The sequence below is a fragment of the Arvicanthis niloticus genome, chromosome 28 (genome assembly GCF_011762505.2).
Source record: "Arvicanthis niloticus isolate mArvNil1 chromosome 28, mArvNil1.pat.X, whole genome shotgun sequence".
Classification (NCBI taxonomy): Eukaryota; Metazoa; Chordata; class Mammalia; order Rodentia; family Muridae; genus Arvicanthis; species Arvicanthis niloticus.
In genome coordinates this window covers 21558528-21584878 of record NC_133436.1, presented here as the reverse complement: position 1 = coordinate 21584878, position 26351 = coordinate 21558528, and the positions used below count along the sequence as shown (strand labels likewise).

Sequence of the window (26351 nt, the reverse complement as noted above, 5' to 3'; positions counted from 1 at the left end):
CACTTGTTACCTGCATCTTGGGCCTAGACCTTTCTGTGCACTCTACGCTTGGATGTTCAATGTCTCTGCTTGGGGAGCTAATGGGTGTCTCAACAGTTACAAAATTGGATTCCTGATTTCTACCTTTCCTTTGGGCCTTAATGTATACCTCGTTCCTCAGTTAATGGCATGTATGTCTCTATTATTGCCTAAACCAGAAATCCTGAATCATTAAAATGGCATATAAATTATAATTGTGAATTGTAACTCAATAAAAAGATATTTCTTCCTTTTCTTATACATCCAGACACACACACCCAGATACAGACACACCCAGACAGACACTTTGAACCCAGAGACATGCACCCAGACACACACACATCCAGACAGACACATACCCCCCACCCCAATTCTTTGAAGTCAGTGTCATTGGCTTCTTCTATGTACTTGATGGGTGGTTTGAGGAATAGGTGGACAGCTGCATGTGATAAAGCAGACAAAGGTAAACTTTTTGATGTATAGATATTGGCTGTCCATGAATGTTTCTGCACAGTTTTCTTTATGTTAGAAAAATAATAGCATACATTGGACTACATTTCCCCACTTTGTATGGCTTGTCCCAAGCCACAGTCATCTCTGGAAAAGCCCTCCTCCCTGACCCCTCCTCCCTGTTCTCTTCCTCCCTGGTCTCTTCCTCCCTGGTCTCCATTTTACTGGTCTCTTCCTCCCTGGTCTCTTCCTCCCTGGTCTCTTCCTCCCTAGTCTCTTCCTCCCTGGTCTTCTCCTCCCTGGTCTTCTCCTCCCTGGTCCCCTCCTCCCTCATCCCCTCCTCCCTGGTCTCGCCTGCCTTTTCTCATTGTCCCAGCATAGCAGCCACATTTGTTGAGATGTAAGTGAGATCCAGTAACTCTGAGCAATGTCCACTAATGATTTTCCATCTTACTGAGAGTAAAAGCCAATTGTCCTGCCTGTGATTTATAAGGCCTCTCAGACTGCCTCACTGCTATCTCTGACTTTATCTGATACCCTCTCATCTGCTCTCCACTCTGGACATATTGGCTCCTGTGTCACTTGCCCAATCTATTTGTATGTATTCATTCAGAGCATGTGTTTCTATGGAACACAGAGGGGTTTGGTTGGTATTATAGAGAAAAAAGCATTGTGATCAGTTGGGGAATACCGTGATAGACAACACTGAAGATTCTATTACTGTAGGAATGAAATTAACATAGATTTTAGTGTTGTCCACTTTGAGTAATTATGACATCTAAGACAAAGCAATGCTTTTTTTTTTTTTTTTTTTTTTTTTTTTTGGAATCTTATGCATGTTAGGAGCTGTTACTGTGGAATATTTTATTCATTCAATTCTTTTATATACATACTAGGCTCTCATTGTATCCCTGGTTTATGCAAGGCACCATTTTAAGAATGAGGAATATAGGATAAGTGATATTTCTTATCAGCCAGTGAGTTTGTCATGGTGAAGACAAAGAGACCAACAATTAAAAGACAACAATTGGAAGTGAGGAACATCCAGGGGACACTTAGTATACTTTAGAGTAACAAAGGAAGGCCTGTGGGAGAAGATCTTATCTAGGTTAAGTTATAAAAGATAAGTAAGTACTGCTTAGGTGAGGGATGAAGGCACAGGCTTTGTGGAAGGCTCTAGAGGACACACAGTGAATGAAGTGCATATATGTTTTACAATAGACTTATACCTAGAACAGTCACCCAAGAGATGCCTTTGGAGACCAGATCCTGGTGCATTGAGCGAGTGTTCCACTCTATGGAATTTGGGCTCTATCTTGAGAAGAATTCACTACTTTGAGGGAAATTGACAGCTATTGGTTGTTTATAAACAGATTTCTGTTAGAAAGATACCATAGCTACACTGCAGGGAAGGGTGGGTCACTGTATGAAACAATCAGGTAGAGTTTCAAGAGAAGCTTACAAAAAGCAGTTTCTGGGAAGATAGAAATCATGAATTGAGGTTTGGATGTGTCTGAATTGATGTGTCCTACTTGACAGAAAGCTAAATGGAAGTTATATTATTGGGGTAGTTTTTTAGCCCCTGAAAACTCCATATAGGACATTAAGGGTGGAAAAAAAATGTCAAAGGTTTATCCTGCACAGTGATGGCATTTGACAGATGGGGAAGGAAACTTAGAGAGGCAGGAAGAAGGTCAGACTCGCAGGGTGTTTACAGGATTTGAGTTGTGAGGGGAATGAGCAGCTTCAATGGTGCAAATGAGTCACACAGGAGTAGTTGGTATCCTTGTGCTTAATGTCAGGGGAGGTAAGGTCTCCAGTAAGATTGCAGTGGGTAGTGAGGGTGGAGATGCAAGCTAAGGTGGGAACTGAAAGAAAATTGACTGAGCTCTCATTTAGAAGAGTGGCTGTCTTTAGAAGATAAAATCATCTTTATTTTCTCTGTGTGTTTGGCTTGATGCTACAGGTATGCAGAGAAGTGCCTAGCCTTCTGAAGACACGCGCCCAAGACGCCTGCTCTGTCCTACAGACGAGGATTGCTGGTAAGAAAGCATATGTTCTTTAGGAGTTATTTTTATCAACACTTGAAAAACTTACAGTGTGAGCATTCTATTAGAACTTACTGAAAGACATCACACAATTGCTGTTCATAATCTGAATTCAGACTGTTTGGATGCTCAGCATGGGGAAAGATTTGTCATTCCTTGAGTCAAAGATGTGCCTGGATGACCATGGGTCCTGCCAAAGGATGGAGAGGGGCTAGGTGGAAAATACTCAGTTAATTTAACAGAGAGATGCACCTTTTCAAGTTATCGGGTGTAACTTGCCATGAGAACATGTGTTTAGTGTGTATAATTTGGTTCTGATCATGGGATTTTGATCCCATCAAAACCCCTGATTGTGGGGTTTTGAAGGCTGCATCTCCCAGGAAACCATGCACTAGCAAATATTATTAAAATATAATATTATTATATTATGGAGAGCATTGTGTGTTTTCTCATGATTCCTGCTTATTTCCTTCTATTTCTGTCCTAAGTAGATAATATAGCCACTGTCACTACTGCCTAGCTAACTCTCCTACCCACTGTGTTCTGCTTCCTGTCTGTAGTGTCCAGGTGTGACTAACCCCAGCTACGCATTTCTCTTTGCCAGCTGAGGCTGGAGGCTGGGACTTTCTCACTGTTGTTCTCTGCCTTTCACATCTCTCCCTCCTCTCCTCCAACTCTGCTTGCCACCCACTGTCTCCTACCTGGGGTCACCTTTTCTGTTTCCACCTCTTTTTCTCCTTCTTCCCTTTCTCCTTCTCCTTCTCCTCCTCCTCCTCCTCCTCCTCCTCCTCCTCCTCCTCCTCCTCCTCCTCCTCCTCCTCCTCCTCCTCCTCCTCCTCCTTCTCCTCCTCCCCCTGTTCCTCCTCCTTTTCTTCCTCCTCCTCCTTCTTCCTTTTCTTCAAAAACAATGTGTATTTTCTTCTTGATATTGCAGACTTGTTTTTGACCCAGTGTGTGTTCTATATTACTTTCCCCAGCACCTTGCCTTGGAAATCCCTGTGGCCTGATTGGTTTTCTTAATTATATCTGAAACACTTGAATTGACATTTTGTATCTATGTATCCCTATAGATCTCTATCTATTTATCATCTGTCTGTCTGTCTGCCTATGTATGTGTATATGTTTCATCTATATAATCTATGTATATATCTATGTCTGTATGTATGTATATATCTGTCTATGTGTCTGTCTCTTGTCTCTGTGTCTCTCTCTGTCTCTCTCTGTCTCCCTCCCTCTCTTTTTCTTTCTCTCTTACTCTCTCTCTCTAATTCTGAGACCATAAAGAAATGGCTTGCTTCACTAAGTACAGCTGAAGAGTTTTATCTTTTAAAAAATATCATTATGACAAAGGAGCACAGAAACTTGACATACATCCTTAGAAGTATAAAAGACCACAGCAAACCCACTTAACATTAGCTTCCCAGTTGTTTTCTTTGAGACAACCATCCATAGAACAGATGTGAGACCTGAAGCAATTTTGGTGTGACTTTCATTCTACACAGTGTTTTTGCTTTAAACAAACTATAAAAATTTAAGTTAATAATTTTAAATTTTAAGTTAAAAAATTTTTAAATGTAAAATATTATGAACTTTTATGGTGTATTTACAAGTTTGCCTGCCTTTGTCTCGTGCTCTTGCTTCATAAAGATAATTCTTTTACATCTCAATCAGATAGTCATCATTTATACCCTTCACGCCTTGATCTCCAAGTGGCTAACTTTCCTTTATGCACGAGAGGTCAGGTTTGGTGGCATCATTTCACCATGGTAGCTTGGCAGGCAGCACTGCTTATGGGATAGTGAAGTCTTCAGCATCCTCTCTGCCCCTATACCCCATGGGTTTTTTTTTTTCCTCCTGGTCATCTGTTTGAATGTCTGAGTTTATTATTTTTGGGATGCAGTTATCATTGGTTGAAACTGTAACTCAATAACTGCAGGGCATATCCCCTTACACAAATATTTTATAAGCCTTTTTTGGGGTGTGAGGGGGAAGAAGTAGAGTCCCTTTCTTTCTTATTGACCAACTAGAAATTTGTATCTGTGACTTTACCAAGCTGCATGCATCCGTTAGGAATTTTATTAGAATTGTACTGAATTTATACTAGGTGCCAGGTAGATTGAGTTTTTATCTTAACTATATCTTATATGGAAACCAACTGTCAATTTCTCTTAAAATAAAACAAAATCCAACAACAACAAAAAAACAAAGAACAAACAAACAAACAAACAAACAAAACAAGAACAAAAACAAAACCAAGGGACTGGAGAGGTGGCTTAGTGTCTGAGACTATTGGCTGCTTTTCCAGAAGACCCAAGGTTGATTCCCCAACATACAGATGGCAGCTCGCATCCATCTTCCTGGGGATAGGATGGCTTCTTCTGGCCCCTGTGGGCAGCAGGAATGCACATGATGTGAATATATATATGTATAACCTCCAGACAAAACACTCATACATGTAACAGATATAAAAACTAAAACAAGTACAAAACAAAAAGAAAGAAAACATGTATCCAATCTTTGGAGAAGATAAGGATTTATTTTAAAATGTTTGGGAGAGCATGTGAGATCCTTCTGCCCGCTATGAAGGTGAAGATGGATTCGTCTGACAAGAGGAGTAAATAAAATCAAATACGTAAATAAAAATAAAATAATAAATCAAATAAAGAATAAATCAATGATAAATAAGAACAGTAATAAATAAATAAAGCAAAAGCAATAAAACAATAAATAAACATAAATAAAATAAAACCCTAGGAGGACAACCCCTCTCAAAAAGGTTAATGCATTTGGTTTCCTCAAGTTTGTTCAGTTGTAAGTAATGACAAAATAGAAGGACTAAGGGAGGCCATACACATTGCAAAAATAAAACAGAAGAAAAGAAATAGCCCAGACTGTGGCATTGCTTTCATCTTGGAGGCTGGGTTATCTTTTCTTCCAAACTGATGAGGAAGCAGATTCCAAACAAACAAAAATCAAACTAAAAGGCACAGTTACCAAATGTACCGATTTGGTTCAGAAGCATGAAAACCCCCTTGTTAGTAATACGCCCATTACAGTAATGGAAGCCGCTGTGTACCAAGGTCCCTGTTGATGGAGACGCAGGTTGTTCAGCTGGTTGTTGGATATGTAAATTCCATTTTGCAAAAATATTAAATACTTGAATTTCAAAATGTTGTCTGGTCCAGTGATTTTACTTTGGGAAATGCCTGCTAAATTAGAGATGGGAAATGTGGAAAATGCTACACACAAAAAGATTTTTCCCTTTAAGCTCTTCAGTAAAGAATGGATTTTAAGAGAATTCTACATATACTGCTCAATGTGTAGCTGAAAGAAAGGGTGTTTTAAAAGTCTGTGAATATTTGTGTAATTTCTTATATAGATATTCACATTATGGTTAGCTAAGGATGAGACATGCAGTTCAGGTGTGTTAGTGTGGGCTTGGAACTCAGGAGGCAGAGAAAGGTGGATCTCTGAGTTTGAGGTCAGCCCAGTCTACATAGCCAGCTAGGGCTACACTTGGAGACCCCATGTCTCAGAGAGAGCATGAAGGAGACAGAGTCAAAGAGACAGAGGACTAAAATAAAATATGAATATGCTATAAACTTAAATGAAAAGAACAGAGAAAGTAGGAATCAATTTGCTTTATAATTAAATAAGGTATCCTGACCCAATGAAATAGTACTTTTAATTTTATCATGGTGTGTATGTGTGTGCTTTGTTTATACTGCTTTATTTTTTATGTTAATGTTGATTGTGTGTGCATTATTGGTTGCATGGAATTTTGAGAGGGCCTTGCTGTATTGGATCTAATGGTTATTAAATACATGTGGTTATTTTCATCCATGCCATTTCAACATAAAAATAACTTCTTAGAGAAACAAAGTTTTACTTACATACACATCTGCGTGTGCCCTCACTCCACATCTTAACCATTGCATCCTGTTGATTATTTTCGGTTTGCTACGTCTCTTGTTTCAGCTCATCCCAGTGTCCAAAAGGTGGTGCTAGTATCATCTGCAGCAGATGCTCCTCTGCGTGGCCCAGAGATCTCAGTTCCTGCTGATTTGGATAAAACCATCACAGAACTGGCTGACTGGCTGGTATTGATCGACCAGATGCTGAAGTCCAACATTGTCACTGTGGGGGACGTGAAAGAGATCAATAAGACAGTCTCCCGGATGAAAGTAGGTGCAGAATGTAAAGGCTTGCCAGGGCGGTACCCTCTCCTTGGGTCTCCTTTGTTTATTCTAAATTCAGAGAAAACAAGCTTTGCAATATTCCATACATGCCAGGCAGCCATCCAGGGAAAACTATGAAGAATAATGCTTTTCTTCTGTTAGCTCAAGTTGAGGAAATAGAACTGAAGGCTCAGTGTAAAAGTCTAGCACTGATGCCGTAAAGCTGGACGCCACATAACTGTAAGCTACTGTTCTGTGTGATGCCCAGTGCAATATAGAATATTTGCCAAGCCTATGTTCTCATTTTAGGTTTCATAATGAGTTCATTTCTGTTCTTAGAAGTGAATGTGTTCTGATGATAATTGTATCACACATGCCTTCATATCTGATATAGAACAGGTACACAAGGAGCCAGTAGCGATTATTGCTAATGTTTTCGGAGCATTTTTAGTGAGAGTTCCTTGATTTAATTTCCTTAGACATGATGTAACTGATCTGGGGGAGCCATGCAGGGGGCAGATGTGTTTCCTGGTTACTCTGCTGGTTTATGGTATTTTTTTTATCTTATAGAATATAGGGCACCAAGTAGCAACTTGGAAAATATTTTCCATACTTAGTACTTGCTAGACTAGGCTATAGCTTATCTGTTATAGAATAATATTGAAAAGAATATTCTAGATGGAAATGCATAATAAAATAGTAGGTATTGCTAGCATCTACTAAGTGCTTAATGTGCATTGAACATTTTTTTTTTACTTTCACATGTATTATCTTACCTATATTATAACAATCTGGTATGGTAGGGTTGATTCATTCCCATATCACCAAGAACTTTGAGTTTTTAAATTAATGGTTCTCAACCTGTAGGTCTCGATCCTTTTGGGGTCGCCTAATACCACCGGAAAATAATACATTACAATTCAAATTATGATAGCTAAATTACAGTTTTGAGGTAGCAACAAAAATAATGTTGTGGTTGGAGGGTGGGGGGGGTCACCACGACCTGAGGCCATTAAAGGACTGCAGCATTAGGAAGGTTGAGAACTGCTATGTGAAGAGGTCAAGGAGGTGGGCACATCAAGCAGATGATCTTCTCTGACAAAATAGTTTCTAATAATTGTCCCAGGGAAGAGTCAGCCACATGTTAGCACGGGGGGGGGGGGGGGGGGGAGCTGTTTCAGTAGCCATGGGAACTGGAAGTGGGATTATGAGATATAAACTGAGTACCATTTTGCTGTAGGGGCAGGTGGCAGGGGCTTGGGGTTGATAAAAAACTTTAGGGTCAACATTTGTGCAAGAAGTGTTTTTCTTTTGGAAAAGGGAGCTTAGTTCTCTGAGAAGGGGCCTGCAAAGCTGTGCACAACCCTGGGAACTTATGAGTCTGTAAGCGGTTGGCAAGCATGGTCTGTCATTTCTTTTTGGTTTCTGATTCGTGGCTGGGAACTGTTGATAACAATGCTATGCTTTAGTCAAAGATGGGGATGGCTAGGAGGCAAGAGATGCTTAAATCAGGGAAAAGAGCCCTTCAGGAGGGGCTGTAATGCTTAAATCAGGGAAAAGAGCACTTCAGGAGGGTGAGACGATGCTGCTTCCAGCAGAGGAAGTAGAGGAAGGAGGAGGAGAAGCGGAGCACAAATGACCGTTTGAGTGATTTAGTTTTGAGTTTGTTGTGCAGAGGGGAGAAAGTCAGCAGCATTCACGGAAGCTCTGGGATCCAGAACTGAAGTAGGAGGCGTTCATTTGGAAATACTTATTCCTGTAGGAGTGATTGAGGCCTAGAGAAGTAGTTTGTCCATAGGGAGCCAGGTGGACATATCTTTTGACACACTGTTTGTACCAACTGTGAATTCTGTTTTCTAATCTTTTTGGTATTTATTGGTTCTAGAATTAGAATAGACTCTTCCTGGAATTCTTAGCCCTCATTGTATTTATCAACTAAGACACATAGTCCATGAAAAAAAAAAAAAGGGTGGTTTATTAAGTTGATTCATTTGCAGTTACTGTAATTATTGCTTTGCAGATATGCCATTTTTTTCTTTCTACACCAGTGATTCTCAAACGTTCCCATGCTGGGTCCCTCTAATACAATTCCATCCATAACCTTATTTTTGTTGTTACTTCATAACTGTAATTTTGCTACTGTTATAAATTGTAATGTAAATATGTTGGGAGATGGCAGCTTGCCAAAGGAGTTGCAACCCACAGGTTGAGAACCACTGTTTTAGGGGATCCACATATGTACTCATATCTGATATAGAACAGGTACAAAGGAGTCAGTAGCAATTATTGCTAATGTTTTTGGAGCATTTTTAGTGAGAGTTCCTTGATTTAATTTCCTTAGACTTGATGTAACTGATCTGGGAGAGCCATGAAGGGGGCAGATGTGTTTTCTGGTTACTTTGCTGGTTCATGGAAGACCTGAGATTTGAACCCAAGGCCTCTGACTCCAAATCACATGCTTTTCCTCTGCTACATCGATGATGTTTCATTGCCCCCTGGAGGAAGAAAACCCACTCTGCTACGTAGTTAGGGGCTTGTCTTATGATGCATCAATCCCCTTTGATCTTGTCTCTTCGCAGATCACAAAGGCTGATTTAGAACAGCGCCATCCTCAGCTCGATTTTGTATTTACGTTGGCCCAAAATTTGAAAAACAAAGCTTCCAGTTCAGATGTAAGAACAGCAATCACAGAAAAATGTAAGTTAAAAAAATATTCTTTATATTATCAGCCACTTTCCTTAACTCTTGTAAACATGTCTTCAGAGACTATTCTACTAGAAATCAATATTATTTGCTATTTGGAACTCTTCTTTTAGAAATTCTCTCTCTCTCTCTCTCTCTCTCTCTCTCTCTCTCTCTCTCTCTTTTTCTCCCTCCCTCCCTCCTTCCCTCCCTCCCTCCCTCCCTTTCTCTCTTTCTCTCTCTCTTGCTTGCTCTCTTTTTCTTCAATTTTTTGACAGCTTCTTCATAGCCATACATCCCTGCTGAACTCTTAAACATTTAATATTTTTTCTCTTACGTTAAGATTTTTTTTTTTCTTTTGAGGCCTGGCTTCTCTGTGTAACAGAGCCATGACTGTCCTGGAACTTGCTTTGTAGACTAGGTTGGCCCAGAAGTCACAAATATCTGCCTGCCTCTGCCTCCGGAGTGCTGGGATTAAGGGCATGCACCACCATGCCTGGCCAACGATAGGATATTTTTTTTTTAAGTCATCAAATGGAATAAAGCTAGTCAAACTCATGATCCCTGTAAATCCATTCTGCCACTGTGCCTTACTCCTAAAACAGTCACCATCTCCTTTAAACTTATGTGAGAATTCACTCCATAGATGTGTTGTGATTGACTCTCATAAGGGGACGCGTCAGTTTAAAAAGAAAATTAAACAGCCGTTAAACACAACACACTAACAAGTAAGTCAGTGGTCCCTGTTTGGAGTTAGTGTTGGAGCTGAGGATCCTATGTCTGTATTGTACACAGAACCAAGTCTGGATTCTCAACAATGTTGTCTGGTGGCTACCATAATCTTTCTCCTCAGCCCCTGCCCCTTGCAGACCTGGCCTGCTCCAGATCCCTGTTCAAAGCCCCTGACATTTCCAGCCATTTAATCTTGTTCACAATCGCCTTCTTCTCCCCAAACCCCAATTTTGGTCTTCTCCTGGGAAGAGATTACTCAGCAGCTAATGTGTCACCCCCTTTGTGAATCCTTCCCACCCACATATGTTCCCCAGTGGACTGTGCCTTCTCTCTCTAGCTCTTGCTATGGCCTCCTTCTTCATAAATCCCCTCTAGATCTGCTAGGTACTTTAATCGTCTTTCCCATGCACAGACGGTGAATATCCACCTTTCTGGCCTCTGGTCCTCCCACTAGGCAGACCGTGAGGGACTCATTTAAATACATGTGAGAATATAAACTGAGTCAAGTTGAATGTTTCTTGAGGGAGGGCATTCAGCTGTAGGCATAATAGATGGGTTTAGCTTTCAAAATAAACGGAGCGAAGTGCTTCCTGAAGGGAACAGTTAGCTGGGGACTCTGAGTGATGGATGGTATTGACTTAATTCTACTCAAACAGCCACTTTCCTTCAGTCTTCCTGATTTTGATAATTGATTGATTATGGATCTTTTATGGCAGAGCACTCTGATGTGAGGGAGGATTCTGGAGTCATCTTTTCTCCTCTTCTTGGTGGGACATCTTCTCTGTTCCCAGCCCCAAACCATGTCCAGCCACATTCTGTTTTTCTTCTGATCATTTCATTGGGACTTATTTTAATAGATTTTCTTTTTTCTTTTTTTCCTTTTTTTTTGGGGGGGGGGGCTGCTGGCTGGCATCAGTATGTCAAGCACATACAGTGTTGCTGGTTGAGCCTAGGGTCTTCTGTATGTTTGGAAAGCACTCTCCGGGCTGAGCTACAACCCCAGCACACACTTGCACACTCTTTTTCTCTCTCCCTCCCTCCATCCATCCCTCTTTCTTTTTCTTCCTCCCTCCCTTCCTCCCTCCCTTCCTCTTTCCTTCCCTCCCTTTCTTCTTCCCCTCTTCCTTTTCTCCTTCTTTTCCTCCCTCCCTCTCTTCCTCTCTCCCTTTCTCTTTTTTCCCTTCTCCCCTCCTTCCTCATTTCCTTTCTTCCTCCCTCTTCCTCCCTCCTCCCCTCCTTTTCCCTTTCCCCTCCTCTTCCCTCTTTCTCCCTCTCTCTCCCCTCCTCCCCTCCTTCCCTTCCTCCTCCCTCTTCCTCTTCCTTTTTCTTTGATAACAAGGTTTCAATTTCCTGAATATCTTCCCTCTCCACTTATTTCCATCTCTGGTCTCTGTCTCCTCCTCCTTCTTTTCTTCCTCTCGTCGTCCTCCCCACTCCCCAACTAATTCATCTTCATCATTATTGTATACAGAGAGCCTTTACCAGCTCCTGTGGCACTAATGGTAACATTTTCACCATTTCCAATGAATGGGATAATCTGTTTATTTTTCATGATAAACCAAAGATATTTGTTGTCCTTTGATACTTTACCTTGTATTTGTGCAAATCAGTGAACTGTATCAGTAGTAAAGTTGACCATAAGTACTTAGCTGAGAGTTAGACTCTCATGGCAGTTTTTTTTTTTTCCCTTGAGTTAAATTTTCTTACATTATTAAAACAATATACAACAGATAATCTCAATGGACAATAATTTAAAAATTATAACTCACTGAACAGTTTAATGGAGTTTATGATATGTAAGTCTCTCAGACTTCTGAAAAACTCTAAGTTAATAGCTTCATGATTTATAATGACCCTATGTAATCTTAAGAATTTAACCAGAATGTTCCATTGTAACTAAACCACGATCTTTTCAATTTTTAAAAACTGTATGTGTGTGAGTGTTTTGCCTGCCTGTAAGTCTGTGCAGCATGTAAACATGTGTGCCATGTCTATGCTGGTGCCACGGAGGATAGATTAGGGCATTAGATCCCCTAGAACTGGAGTAACAGATGACTGTGAGCCTCCATGTCAGTGTTGGGGCCTGAACCTGGGGTTTCTGCAGGAGCAGCAACTCCAGATTCCTGGCTGTAGTTTTCTCTTGTAGTTAAGTTCTTCTTGGGCTTGTTCTGTGCCCTGAGGTTGTTCAGCAGCCAGAGAGCATCCCTGAGCCTTGTGTTTGACATTCATGGGCTTATATGTCGGACTATTATTTACCGGTATTTCAGCCTGCCGCCATGAGCTTTCCTTGTGGTAATGAACCAGAGTTTAAATTTTGATAGGTCTCTCTCTTTTTATAGATTCACGATTTAAAAATAAAGTTAAAAAAAGGGAAAGGAGAAAGTGTTGTGGAGGGAAAAGAGAGAAGGTAAGGATAAGAGACAGAAAAAGCAAGAATGAGAGAAAGAAGAAGTAGTGGGGCTGTGTAAAAAGTCAGCCTGAAATGTTATGACTGTGAACTCATAGGTACGCAGAACTTGCAGTTTCTTCATTCTCAGTATTTCTGTTGAACTCGAACCTGTAAAATATTGCCTCTCAGAAAGGCCTCATGCTAGACTAGAGCAAGTGCTCTTTGCCTGAGGGACTGTCATTGTTAGGCAGAATGAGACTGTGTCTTTTTGTTAGGGTCCTATCCTAGACTGCCATTGGGTATCATTGTCAAACCAGATTCTGTGAAGACGGAATCTAGGGAATTGTCTTTATTTTTTATATCAATGTAGTAGATACCTTTGTTATTAGATAACTAGTGTATTAATATAAACCGTATTCAAGTTTTCCCTGTTCAGGAATAGTTTTAGAAATATTCTTGGCAAGGTGGCCCAGTCCTGGATGTAAACCAAGCTACTTGGGGACACAACAGCCCTAGGGGAGTTTCATGTTCTAGGCTAGTCTGGGGAACACAGGAAGGACTGACTTACACAAATAAAGCAATTGAAAAGAGCCATGTATGTAGCTCAGTGGTAAAGTGGTTACTTGGTGTGTGAAATGCCCTGGGTTTGAGCCCAGCACTGAAGGAAGAAAAATTGGTGAGCTGGGCATGATGGAACAGGCTGATAATCTCAGCACTCCGGAAGCTGAGCCAATTGAATCTCCAGTAGGTACCAGCATGGGTTGCAAAACTCTATCTACATATGCCTATATTTATATAATAGTGTGATGTTTAATATATTTTTTATACATTGTACATGTGTGCTGAGCCATCTCTCCAACCCCTGTATATATTATATAGCATTACTAACTATATAGTATATGATAGTACGTTATACTATGTAAATAATATTGTGGCAGGTGCACATAGAGCTCCTTTAAGACCTGTTTATCATCTTCCACTAGTTCTAGATCTATTTAGGACCAGGGCTTTTCCTTCTCTGGCAGTCACTTTAAAGGATTTCTCTTTAATCCCACTCCCCAGTGGAAAAGCTGAAGACCCAGTGGGAGAGTACCCAGCATGGCGTCGAGCTGCGTCGGCAGCAACTGGAGGACATGGTTGTGGACAGCCTACAGTGGGATGACCACAGAGAAGAGACCGAAGAGCTCATGAGAAAATACGAGGCTCGCTTCTACATGCTTCAGCAGGCCCGCCGGGACCCACTTAGCAAACAAGTTTCTGATAATCAAGTAAGGCACATTGGTTAGTTTTTGGTGCAGTCATTTGGTGGATTTACTTGTTTTATATTGTTAACTATTATTAGGGGCTCTCACATTTCCCCAAATTCTTAGGCATGCATGTTGACATTTATGGGGATTTAATCACAAGGTTTTTTGTTATTTTGGGAAGATGTATAAAGTTATAAGGAACAGGAACCTGCACTTGTGTGAGCGGAGCCATAGTTAGCATCTACAAAGGAATCCTCATTCGTTGACCCTTTTGCTGTCTTGGGAGATTACTTTAATGTATAAAATCTCTCAAGACTTCCATGTGAGTACTTCTATAGTGTGCAAGCCAGGTCATACCCCAGTGTTGTTTCTCTACTTCTGTGTTTACCAGTAGCAACAGCTTTCATGACTAATTTCATTATAGTGTTGAGAATGTTGAACACTTATGGTTTAAAGTGAGTTATTTAAAAATTCCTTCTACAGTCATAGAAAATTTCTTGTGTTGGATGTGTGGTTACACTTTGTATTTGCCCTTCTGATTGCCCGGGATGAATACAGTAATCTAGAAAAATGTGGGAAGGAAATTGAGAAGCTGCAAGTGATGCTTTAAATCTCTGCACTCGAGGACTTCCCATGGGTGTCATTTGAAAGCCAACTGGCCAAGTCTGTTTCTGAATTGTCCTATGTGATTGTGATTCCTGTCGATTGCCCCAAAGTAAGAGCAAAGCTTTTGTACACATGACTAGAAAAACCTAATTAGAAATGTTCACCAGTGTTTCCATCCTCATTCCCAGAATGCAGTTGGCCTTCCCATCTGTAGTGTCCATGTCTACAGACTTTAAACTGAACACATATGGACTTTTTGTTAGCTTGTCGTTATCCTGTGACTACCACAACGGGGCAACTCACTACGAAGCACTGATCATTTTAAGCTGGTGCTTCCCAACCTTCCTTGTGCTGTGACCCTTTAACAGAGTTCCTTGTGTTGTGGTGACCCCCAACCAGTCAATTATTGTTCTTGCTACTTCACAACTTAAATTTTGCTACTGTTATGAATTGTAATATAGATACCTGATATGCAGGATATTTGATATACGACCCCTGTGAGAGTGTAGTTTGGCTTCTGAAGGGTCTCAGCCCACAGGGTGAGAACCACTGTTTTAAGCAATGCCAGTAACCCACAGGAGGTTTAAAGTATACTGGAGGCTGTGCACATCTTATTGTGCAAACACTATGCCATTTTCTCTAAGGGATGTGTGTGAACTTGGTATCTGTGGAGTGGAAAGGTTTGGGAGCAGTCTTTCACAAGTACTGGACACTGATTCTATGCTACTCTAATGAACAGGGCGTATGCTCCTTCTGAAGCCTTAAGGTGGATTTTTCTGTCACAATAGCTACAAAAACATTGCAGACACAAGTAACATCGGCTATCCTTCTTGATTGTTAGATGACCCCTCCCCCAAGGGTTGAAAAACCGTGAAGGGGGTTGTGCCTGTGATATACTGAGCATCTGTGTAGATGTGTACGTCAATGCTGAACAGATCTTGATTGGCTGCCTGATCCATTCAAACTGTTATCTTTGCTAACACTCAGACTGACCTGGAGTTCAGGGGCAGAGGATTTCCACCATCATAATCTTTGATGTGTCTCCAAACATATGCAAAAGAACTCAGTTTGTGTTAATAGGATTCATGTTCTGTGAGACTTAGATATGCAGCAAAAAGAATGAAAAGGGCATTCCAGGAATGCAAGGGTTTGAGGATACCAGAAATTTCAGTGGGCAATATTTTACTCTCACCCACTAGGCACCTTATTCCTCAGGCACTTTCTCTTTTAAAAAATGTATTTTTACTATTTTTTAAGTATGTGTATATGTGTGTCGGGAAGGTGAGCATGTGTGCATGAGGGCAGGTGGCCAAGGAGGTCAGAAGAAGGTGTTCACCTCTCGAAACTGCCTGGAACTTCAGACTGTCATCATGGAACTCCTCTTTTTCTACTTCTAGAATTACTTTGGTTTGACTGTTTTGGCTTAAACTTGAGAGTTCGTCCTATTGCTTTCTTCTCATGATGTCTAAAAATGTGCTAAAACTTTCTAGAAATGTGAGGATTGGGTAGTATTAGTTACTAAGTGGCCATGGGTAGAAGTAGTTACTGAGTGAACATGGGTAGGTAGTACTAGTTACCTAGTGTCCATGGGTGGGTAGTAGTAGTTATTCAGTGACCATTTGTGAGTATTACTAGTTATTGAGTGACCAAGGGTGGGTAGTAATAATTACTGAGTGACTGGTTCTAACTGTGCTTCAACTTACACCTTAGCTATTGCTTCAAGAACTGGGTTCTGGCGATGGTGTCATCATGGCATTTGATAATGTCCTGCAGAAACTTCTGGAAGAATACAGTAGTGATGACACAAGGAATGTGGAAGAAACCACAGAGTACTTGAAAACATCATGGGTCAATCTCAAACAAAGGTAACAAGAAAGACTGGGCGGGAACATGTACATCACCTACCTGAGTATCTAACTTCCTTTGCTTTGCTTTTGGAAACAAGCTCAATAGGCAAATATGAGAAGTGTATTTTATTATTTTCTCTACTTTTAAATTCTGATGAGCAAAGTTCACATCATTATGTTTTGTGCAGAGTGTGTATTTTTATATCTTCTTGAGATTTTAACACTGCTTTAAATAAACCCTGCTGGTATTTTTTTTCAAGTTTTCTTATTTTTTTTCCCATGCCTCTTTGTATTATTTAGAATACATTTTGTAGTTCTCTGGAATAGAACACAGATAGTTGTAACTACATCAGGCCAATATGAGTATTAATTGTTACTGTAATAGTGTGTAATAGTGACATTTGGCTGGGATATTCTCAAATGAGGACCAGACACTATGTATCTACCACCTGACCTCTGAAACAATCTATATGCCGAGTTTTGGTTAATATGTTACCTTTCTTTCCATCATTGTCTTATCATTCTGTATAGAAAAGCCTGAAACAACATATGTGTTTCTCAGAGAGGATTTCACTCACAGGGTTTAAAAAAAGCATAGGTAGTCATTAGCATTTTTCCAGATTCAATGTTTATGTCCATCATCAGTTAAAAATATGTATTTTATTCATCCTACTGGCAGTGCCTGTATGTAAGGGAAATTATGGCTTTTTTTCTATGCTAAGTGCAATTTCTTAAAGATGATCTTGATATCAAAACATTTATTTTGTAGTGGATGAAATTGATATCAGAACATTTTATGTTATAATAATTCCAAAAATTTAATAACTTAATACAGAAGAATTTTTGCCTCTAGATATGTTTTAAATTGTGTGTGCACCTACATGTATGTGTGTATGCATGTGTGTATATGTGCATGTGTGTGTGCATGCACACCCGTGTATTACATGCACACGTGCATTTGCATGCATGAGTGTATCCATGGGTGCCACTGAACTCGTACAGAGGTCAGAGTCACTTGTAGGAGTTGGTTCTCTTTATGTACCGCTTGTGTTCTGGAACTCTAATCCAGGGTGCTAGGCTTGGCAGAATGCACCTGTATGCACCAAACCACTGTGCTGGACCTTTAGAGCTCATTGTTAGTTCAATTCTTTAACATGAAACTTCTTGAAGCTTCTGAGGGGGGAGCATAAGAATACATGTATGTACTTACACAGGTTCTGGATGTACCGGTAACCTAACAAATATGCAACATTGCCAAAAGTTAAAGGTAAACAAATGGCTGTGACCTTGGTACTAGCAGAAGAGCGTTCTTATAGCATGACATGTTGTTTGGGTAGGTCTCATACCTAAGATAGGGAGGGAAGTGGATTAAAAACAGCAGTGAGTGAGATACTTCTTAAAACTGTTCCATCCATTTTTAGAAATTCCATATGTAAGAAGCATGGCTTTGTTTTTTGGTAAAGCAATTCCAAGATGTTGAGAACTCACTGAAATGTACAGTCTGCTTTGTTTAGCACCGTTGAGGCTTTACTTTGTAAATACTCTAAGACAGTCCATAGCAGCAGTTAAGTTAGATGGAAGAGGCAATTAGAAGCAAATTATATTCCAAGGTGATCTCTCATTTATCAAAGTTGTGATGGCCACAGAGCCCCAGTTTTGTCATCATGAAAACACTTGCTTTTCTTTATCCCTTTTCTGAGTTGTTTTAGGAATGAGAATTGCTATTAATATTTAGACATGATTTAGGTCATATTGTTCTTTATGCAATTGGGAAAATACAACAAAAACTTGGCTTACAGAACCCTTCCTGAGTGACAGCTACAGCTTCTGTATTGAAACTGTATGTCTTTCAAATCTTTAACTATCCTAAATAGACATCTTTGTGGAATATATAAACCCAAGGAAGTCCGTCCCTCTTGCTTACTTTCTTAAGCAAGGTGTGAGATTATATTAACCTTCTTTTGTGTTTTTGACATTGCTCTTATAAAGACATACTTTAGACCAATATTTCTCCATTTTTTAAATTATCTTGCACAGGAAGCTTTTAAGACTCCCTCCCAAAACTTTTAATTAATTAGTTAATGAATTTTTCTGGGGGCACAGCAGAGTCTCCCTAATGTAGCTGAACTTGGAGTGTAGCTCAGAGTGGGATCAAACTTGGAATCTTGCTGTATAATCTTTGAAGCTTTATTAAAAATGGAGTTTTCTGTGTGCCCGTTTCCATCCTAAGGATGGCACTTAAGGTTTTTAGTTAGACAGAAAAAGGAGTAAGTTTTCTACCACCACGCTGGGGTTGGGAGTAGATCCACTTTGCAACTCCTTTGGGAACACGTGGGCTAGCCTAACACTGTCAAGTTCAGTAAAGATAAAAGTCACACAGAATGACAATTTCCTAAGACCAAAATCTGGTAATACTACTATGCTCTGAATTCTGAAACATGGACTGCAAAGTTAATCAGCTGCTGTGTCCTGTGAGTGTCCACTGTGGTTTAGGAGAGTGGATCTGAGTGGCTTATCATTGTCTCTCACTGCCGTAGGGACTTCACACGGCTCTCCTGTAATTTGCCCACAGTCTTAAGAGACCAGCAGCATCTCCTCAGCATTGCATTGGTTGTACATGGAAGCACAGAAGTGGCAGTGTTTCCCAGAGTTACACAGCTTATCAAGCAGAGCTGGAATTTGAATTTTTGCCTTTTTGCCTACACAGCCAGGCTCTTGCTTCCTTCACCAAGAGTTTAATTTTTCTTCTTTGTTATCAGAATGTCAGCTATTGCTGGTGAATGCCCGTTCTGTGTGCTTGCCTCTCAGATCTGCGATTCTATTTACTGGTGCTTATCTGTACTGTGTATGGAGAACAGATCAGATTAAAGATATGGGAGCTCTTGTGAATAATAGAGCAAGCTCTAGCACATGACCACTGTGCGGCTCTGATGGTCCCCGGCAGGCCTTTATCATCACTTCCTCTTACTTCACAACTGAACGCTGAATATACATCATTGTCAGCAGAATTGTGCAGAGGTCAAGGGCTATCATACTTGCATATGCAATAATGTTAGTGGCTGTAATTCACAAAGTTTAATATCAGCTTTCAGTGGAGATGTTTGGTATGAATTGAAATTGACCATTCACATTTAAAGGTCCTCGTTCCCTTATCTGCAGTGTATAAATACCAAACATTCCCGATAAGAGACAGCTGCCCTTTGATATGAGGGCCTTAATTATAGTCTTTATGCAGTGGGAATGGCTTCCTCCTAGCAGCATAAAAGATTAGTATGTTTGATTGCTTCCCTAAACTTCCGTGGAAGACGATCTGTAATATAAATACATTCATTTTCAAATGTATAAAAATTCTCAGATCTTTGCTTTGCATTTTTAATTCCAGTTAACTAGTTACTTATTGCAAATTGTGATAGTCAAAATGTGTTTGCACACATTGAGTACCCTTTGTCTGAAATGCTTGGGACAAGATGTGGTTTGGACTTGGAGATATTTACGGACACATAGTGGCAGATATAGGAGATGATGGTCAAATCTGAACATGAAATTTACTGTTTTAAACATAGCATGTAAGTTGGGGAGTGCAGTGTGTGAAGCCTTGTACCATTCCAGCACCATAATTAATCAACTAATTAAAAAATTCAAATATATTTTAAACATATAACCAGAAGGCAATTTATATAACATGTTAAGTAGTTTTTAAAATGAAACAAAAAATTTCCACTGTGGCATCGTGTTAGTACTGAAATCTTTTTTAGATTTCAGAGCATTTCAGGTGTCAGGGTTAGTAATACTCAATTCATAGCAATGTTTGGAGTGTGTATGCCTGATTTGGATCTGAATGGTTATTTTGTCCTATATTTTTGCTCTATATAGATAAAATAACATTTTATTTGCATATGTACCATATATATGCATGTGTATGAGTATGGATATATATCTGTATATGTATAGAAATAGAGTGATCTGTTCTGAAGGATTATAAAGGAAATCAGATACCATAACTATATGCTATGATTATTGTTTGATAAGTCACTAACTCACTATGGACTTTCTCCTTGTCCTGTCTCCACATATGCCTATTTTAAGGCACGTCCAGGATGATACAGGCAGAGCAGACAGCCCAGGGTGAACCTTGAGCAAGTTATTTCATCTCTCTGGGTCTCATCTTTCTCGATTGTCAAGTGTGGAGCCTGACTGATGGGTAGGCCTACTGTGAGGTCAAAAGTCACGTATAAACATTCTTGGTTCCTGGTCTGTGCTGCACAAAAGCGCACCCAAACTGACATCATTGCTCTCACGTCTTCCTTGTAAGACATCCCAGTTTTCAGAGCTTTGTGTGGCTGCTATGTAGACTTGCTTGTCATTCTGAATGGTTTCTACCCATCCTGATGATAAAGTGTTGGATTATGTACTTTAGTGAATGCATTAGAGTTACACTCAGTCTTTATTAGTAGATGAAACTTCTTAAAAATCCAATTATCTTACTTAGTGAAATCATCATACTTGTTTAATTAATGTTGTATTCAAGTGTCTTGTGCCAAAGCACAGATCTAACCATCCTGGGAAGAAAAGCATATAAAACTTTAAGGATTATTGTTTGATTGAGTGCCATGCATACGATTCATACTGATGAGCAAAATAACTTTATTTTCTTTTGATATAAGACTGTCTCTTTCACTGATACTCATGATCTGGATATAGTTCACATGGACTGACAGAAGTTTTAAGTACACTGAAGACTGAGCCTGTGGGCTGGGTATATAGCTCCATTGTAGAGGGCTTGTCTAGCCAGCATGAAGCCCTGGGCTCAGTTCTCAAATGCTGCATAAACAGAGTATAGCAACAGTTGCCTGAAATCCTAGCCCTCAGGAGTGGGATTGGCAGTGGGATCAGGAGTTCAAGGACATCCTCCATGACACAGTGAGTTTGAGGCAGTCTGGGGCATAGTAGACTCTGAAATAAAAGGGCTGAATTTGTTAGATCCTGGACTGTGGTGGTTGTTTTCACAGTGTACTTTGTTCCATGTCTCCAAGCTTCTGTTTTGTTTTCCTTACTCTGTCATGCTTGCTTATTGTCTCTGTAGATTAAGCAAAAAGCATGTATTCTTTATCATGGGTCAGTTTTCAGTTTGCTCAGTACCTTTTAGGAGTGGCCAATGAAAGACATCCTATCAAGATTACCTTTTCCGCCTACCCTTTGGCCAGGCTCAACCACTGAGCTGGTAAAATGAGCAACTGTGACTCAATCAATGGACACTGATGGAAAGTGCAGATAGCCTTTTCCTTCATGTTCCTTTACTGTTACGAGATCCAGAGATTTGCATCAGTCAACTTGGTTTTTCCTCTTGGAAGGCAATTTCTTCCTTGATAGTCACCTTTGGTTTTCAGTCTGTTTCTTTTGTTTATGTCATTCACACTGAGAGAAGTATAAAAGTTATACTCTCCTACATTTTTTCTGTCCTGTTATTTACTAGTCCATGCATTGTTTTTCTGCCCATAATAAAACACAGCCATCATGACATACTATTTGTGTGGTGTATGGAGAGAAGGTGCCTGTGTTCAGTTTGTGTCAGGCCCCTGCAGTCAGACATGTTTCTCAGTTTTACATCATAAAATATAGAGGACGAATGAGCACCATCTTTGTATTTTCCTTCATTTGTTTTGTTTAATTAAAGAACTATTCATTAGCCTCCAGCTGGCCAGGCTGCATGAGAGTACCAAAGAATCAATCACAAACACACTTGTGCCTGCCTCTAGAAAGCTTACATTCTATTAAGAGAAACAGTAATATGTAAATGGAGTATGGAAGAAGTTGGGGTAAAGATTACCATAATTAGAGGAGGTTGATTGGAACCTGTAAATGAAGTCGGCAGTGCAATGTGAGAATGGGACTCCAGTTTTAATTTTTTTAGATTTCTATGGTATCTTCTGCACCTGAGATTCTCTCTTCTATCTCTTGTATTTTGTTGGTGATGCTTGCATCTATGACTCCTGATCTCTTTCCTAGGTTTTCTATCTCTAGGGTAGTCTTTCTTTGTGATTTCTTGATTGTTTCTACTTCCATTTTTATGTCCTGGATGGTTTTGTTCAATTCCTTCACCTGCTTGGTTGTGTTCTCTTGTAATTCTTTAAGGGATTTTTGTGTTTCCTCTTTAAGGGCTTCTACCTGTCTACCTGTGTTCTCAAATTCTTTGAGAGTGTTATTTATGTTTTTCTTAAAGTCCTCTATCATTATCATTAGAAGTGATTTTAAATCTAAATCTTGCTTTCCTAGTACTATGGGGAATGCAGGACTTTCTTGTGTGGGAGAACTAGCTTCTACTGATGCCATATACCCTGGGCTGCTGATGCTTATGTTCTTGTGTTTGCCTTTTGCCATCTGGATCTCCTTAGTGCTACCTGCCCTGTCTCTGACTAGAGCCTGTCTTTCCTATTATCTTGGTTTTATCAGAACTGTGTGGAGTGGGTGTTACTACTGGGGTAAGAGCTGGGGCCCAAAATCTGCTCCGTGCTCCAGGCCAGGAGTGACTTCCTGGGTCCTTGTGGGTCCCAGTTACTCCCTGTTTGGAGCAGGCATTGGCTGTCTGCTTACCTAACATAATGCCAGGGTTAGAGCACCTGGGAGCCCCGATTTTTCTGGGTTCTGTGAGACTGGGGACAGAGGTGCCGCCCGGGATCTGCTCAGTGCTCAGGCCCAGACTTGAAGGCTGGAATGAGTTTTTAAGTGGCTTGGGAAAGACACAGTCACTATAGAACAAGGCTGTTCATCAATGCTCTCTGTGTACTTTGAAGGCCTTTCCCCACAGCATGTGTTAGTATATATTTCAGATGAACAAAATCCTAAGAAATCACTTCACTGTGAGTTTCCTACCTGCCACTTAGACTGATGCTGCCATTTTCCACGTTGAAAGAGATAAATGCGTCTAAATCTTCTGCCGCTGCAGAGGTCACCTTTTAAGATGTCAAAATTAGCAACACACAACTGTGGCTTTCCTAAGAACTCCTTTTGCATTTTGTAAAAAAAAAAAAAAAAAATGGGGAGAATATTCTCTTTGACCAATTATAAGAATACACACACTTCATAGAACAGTATATTACATTTTATAGCCCAAAATACCAAATACTGCCTAACATCTTTAAAATTACATTTTCAAAAGCTTGCTTTGTAGGTGGCCATATTTCATGTTACAAAATGGCTACCGGCTTGTTTTATAGACTATCACAGCGAGTTTTATTACAGACATCATGTGAAAACTAAGAGTTCATATTTTAGAAAATCCTGGTTCCCTTTAATATAAACGATCATAAATCTGTCAGCCATGGATGGCCTTACATCTTCTATGTGAAGCTATTTCTATTTTCTTTGTGTCCTGTAGTCAGTTATTTCTTTTGTTTGAAGCATAAAAATATTTTAGCTAAGGTACCCTTTGTAGACTTCAAATGTTACATCTTACATGTTTTCAGCCTCTTCTTATTTTTTGATTTTATAGGTTTACAGATTTAGATTTATTTAAAAAAAAAAAAAAAAAGCCTTTGCTTTTGTCTTCTGAACACAGATTTCCTAAAGTTAAAACCTTTATTCCCATCATGATCTGCTCCTTTGCATATGTCCAGTTACCTTTGTCTCTGTGTTTCTTCTACCCCTTCCTGGTCTTATTTGAGACTCAGCAAATCAAGAGTTGGGGTGAAGACTCAGTTGGATGCTCAGAACTCTTGTTTTGTATATAAGAAATGAAAAGATCTAAGCATCACTGTGTGCTCCGGGGATCCCAGGGTCATGGGGGCAGAGATACGTAGATCCTTGGGGCTCAGTCACCAGCCAGCATTTCCTATGTGGCCTGCTAGACTGTATAAAAAAAAGTAGATGGCATCTCAGGAATTACATCAATTTGCCCTTGGCTTTTACATACAAATGTGCATGTGCACACTCATATGTCCCCTGAGACCCTAGATGAATATGAGTAGGCCTGGTTGTAGGAGCCCTAGGATCAGTGCCTCCCAACCTCTTTCCTGTCTGTACTTTGCTCATTTTTTTCTCCAGTAACATTTCATGTACAAGTAGACACACTTAATGAAGTGGAATTTCAAGCTAGGACGGGGATAACAGTTAAAGAACTCTTCCAGCAGCTTTTATGATATCAGCAATGGCTTATACAGTTTGGAAAAGACCCCTGGAGAGTCTGAAATGACTCTTTCACGGGTCTAGTTCAAGCTCTTCAGTTTAAGACTGGAACCAATATATCAAAGATTTTTACATGGTTCACTCTAAGCCATGTTCCTGGGAAATGACAGAGGAGGCAAAAATAGGTCCTTTCTTTTATACGTAGCATATGGGGGTATTAAAAATAATTTATTAATTACTTTTTTTGTGTGTAATTTATTAATTACTTTTTTTGTGTGTAATTCAGTATCCCACACTAGATTTGGATCTAATTTTAGAAACAGATATTTAATAAACTACAAGGGACCAGCTGAGCTGCATTCTATTAGAAACTTCATATAAATTATATTAACTTCAGAAATCAGAACACAAAGTGACATATATATATATATGGATTATGATAACTTTTTTTCTGTGTAGTTCTAGAAGATAGGACTATGTATGTAGCAGTCTACTACTGAGTCATATACAGATATACATATGTCCTCCACTATAATTCATCATAATATAAAGATCATTTAGACTTCTATAAACAGAGTCTATGTTTCAGTCTTCCTTTTTATAATTATAAGGTGTATGGTGTACATGTATGTGTAGTATATACCTGTGTGTATGTTCATGTGCAGGCCAGAGGAGAGCGCCAGAAGTCTTGTATTGCTCTTTGCCTTGTTCTCTTGAGATAGGAACTCTGACCGACCCTTTGTTTCTTTTGCTTTATCTGAAGTTAGTATTTGTCTCTGTTTTTTTATGCATAATTTTCTTTGTTCCTGTTGCTAATTCTTCTCATACCTCTCCAGTAGCCTGACAGTATAATTTTTTTTTCTTGGCTGAATATTGTTGACTTTCTTTTTTTTCTTTTATATTTTATTTACATTTAAGATGCCATCCCCTTTCCACATTTCCCCTCCCTAGAACACCCCTGTCCCATGCCCCCCTTTCCTTTTTGCTTTTATACGATTTTTTTTAAAAATGTTAATCAAAGGATTTATAAGTTTGGTAATGCTCAATCAGAAGCATAACCCAATACCCAACCTAGATATAAAAACTATCTTTGACTGGTGGAGACACGTGAACATCTGCCTCCATGCCCCCTCTCTCTTTCTCTCTCTCATCACCTAGCTTCTCCTCTTCTTCATCTTCTCTCCTTGTTCCATCTCTTCCTCTCAGTACTCCTTCCCACTTAGCTCCTCCTACATATCACTCTTCCTGTTAAAGTAGAACTTTTCTCTCAAAATACAGTTAGAGCATACTTATTCCTAATTGTACCAGTGAGGTACAAGATAGTCCTAATACCCAGTCCATCATTCTGTTGACTAACCAGAACCTCTGTCATCTCTTCTAACTAAAACACTTACTTTTGATCCTGGCTTTTTGGCTTTAGAATGAATGTCAGCTGAAAACCATCTACTCAGATCTTTTCTCTCAAAGTAAATAGCCAGGATTGGTTATGAGACTATAGGTCTTCAACCCCATCAGAAATCCAGAATGACTGAGTTAACTGAAGTTATGGGAAGCACTAAGCGACAGTATAATTTTTAACGGAGTCTGCCATGTTAGGCAAGCTGTCACTTCTGATATCTTTATCCTAAAGGCACCTCTCCTGGTACTGTGCTTTCTGTGCCTACATGCACTCACCATACTGAGTATGTCTACTCGTTTTCTCTCAATGTGTCATCTCTTCTTGGATCTCATGGTTTTGTTCTCCCTCTTTGAGATATTTCACTTGAGTATATCTTTTATAATTTTGTCAAGTTAATACAGGATTACAGAACAGTCAAAATGACAACATACACTTCTCTCTTCGTTCCCCTTTCTCATCAAAGAGCCTCTTGGTGTTTCCTGATATTTGGAGTCTTGTTTCTTTGGTTCTGGAATATTCTCCCCTTCATGCCGTGTATAGTTTGATGTAGTCTAGCTCTAGGTTCTTTAGGGAAAATGGCATTTGGGAGCAAATCTCAAAGGCATATGGCCAGATTGCCATCTCATAAATATCA

The 26351-nt window shown here is 39.7% G+C and overlaps 1 protein-coding gene across 10 annotated transcripts in view; it reads left to right on the top strand.

Annotated features, from left to right (window-relative positions):
* The window catches only part of Utrn (utrophin), a 493014-nt gene that overhangs the window by 223109 nt on the left and 243554 nt on the right, over positions 1 to 26351 (top strand). For all 10 annotated transcript variants that reach the window (XM_076926858.1, XM_076926860.1, XM_076926859.1 and 7 more), the window contains 5 exons: positions 2435 to 2510; positions 6495 to 6700; positions 9274 to 9391; positions 13560 to 13765; positions 16061 to 16215. In XM_076926858.1, coding sequence (XP_076782973.1) covers positions 2435 to 2510; positions 6495 to 6700; positions 9274 to 9391; positions 13560 to 13765; positions 16061 to 16215 — 761 coding nt within the window. The remainder of the gene's footprint in view (positions 1 to 2434; positions 2511 to 6494; positions 6701 to 9273; positions 9392 to 13559; positions 13766 to 16060; positions 16216 to 26351) is intronic.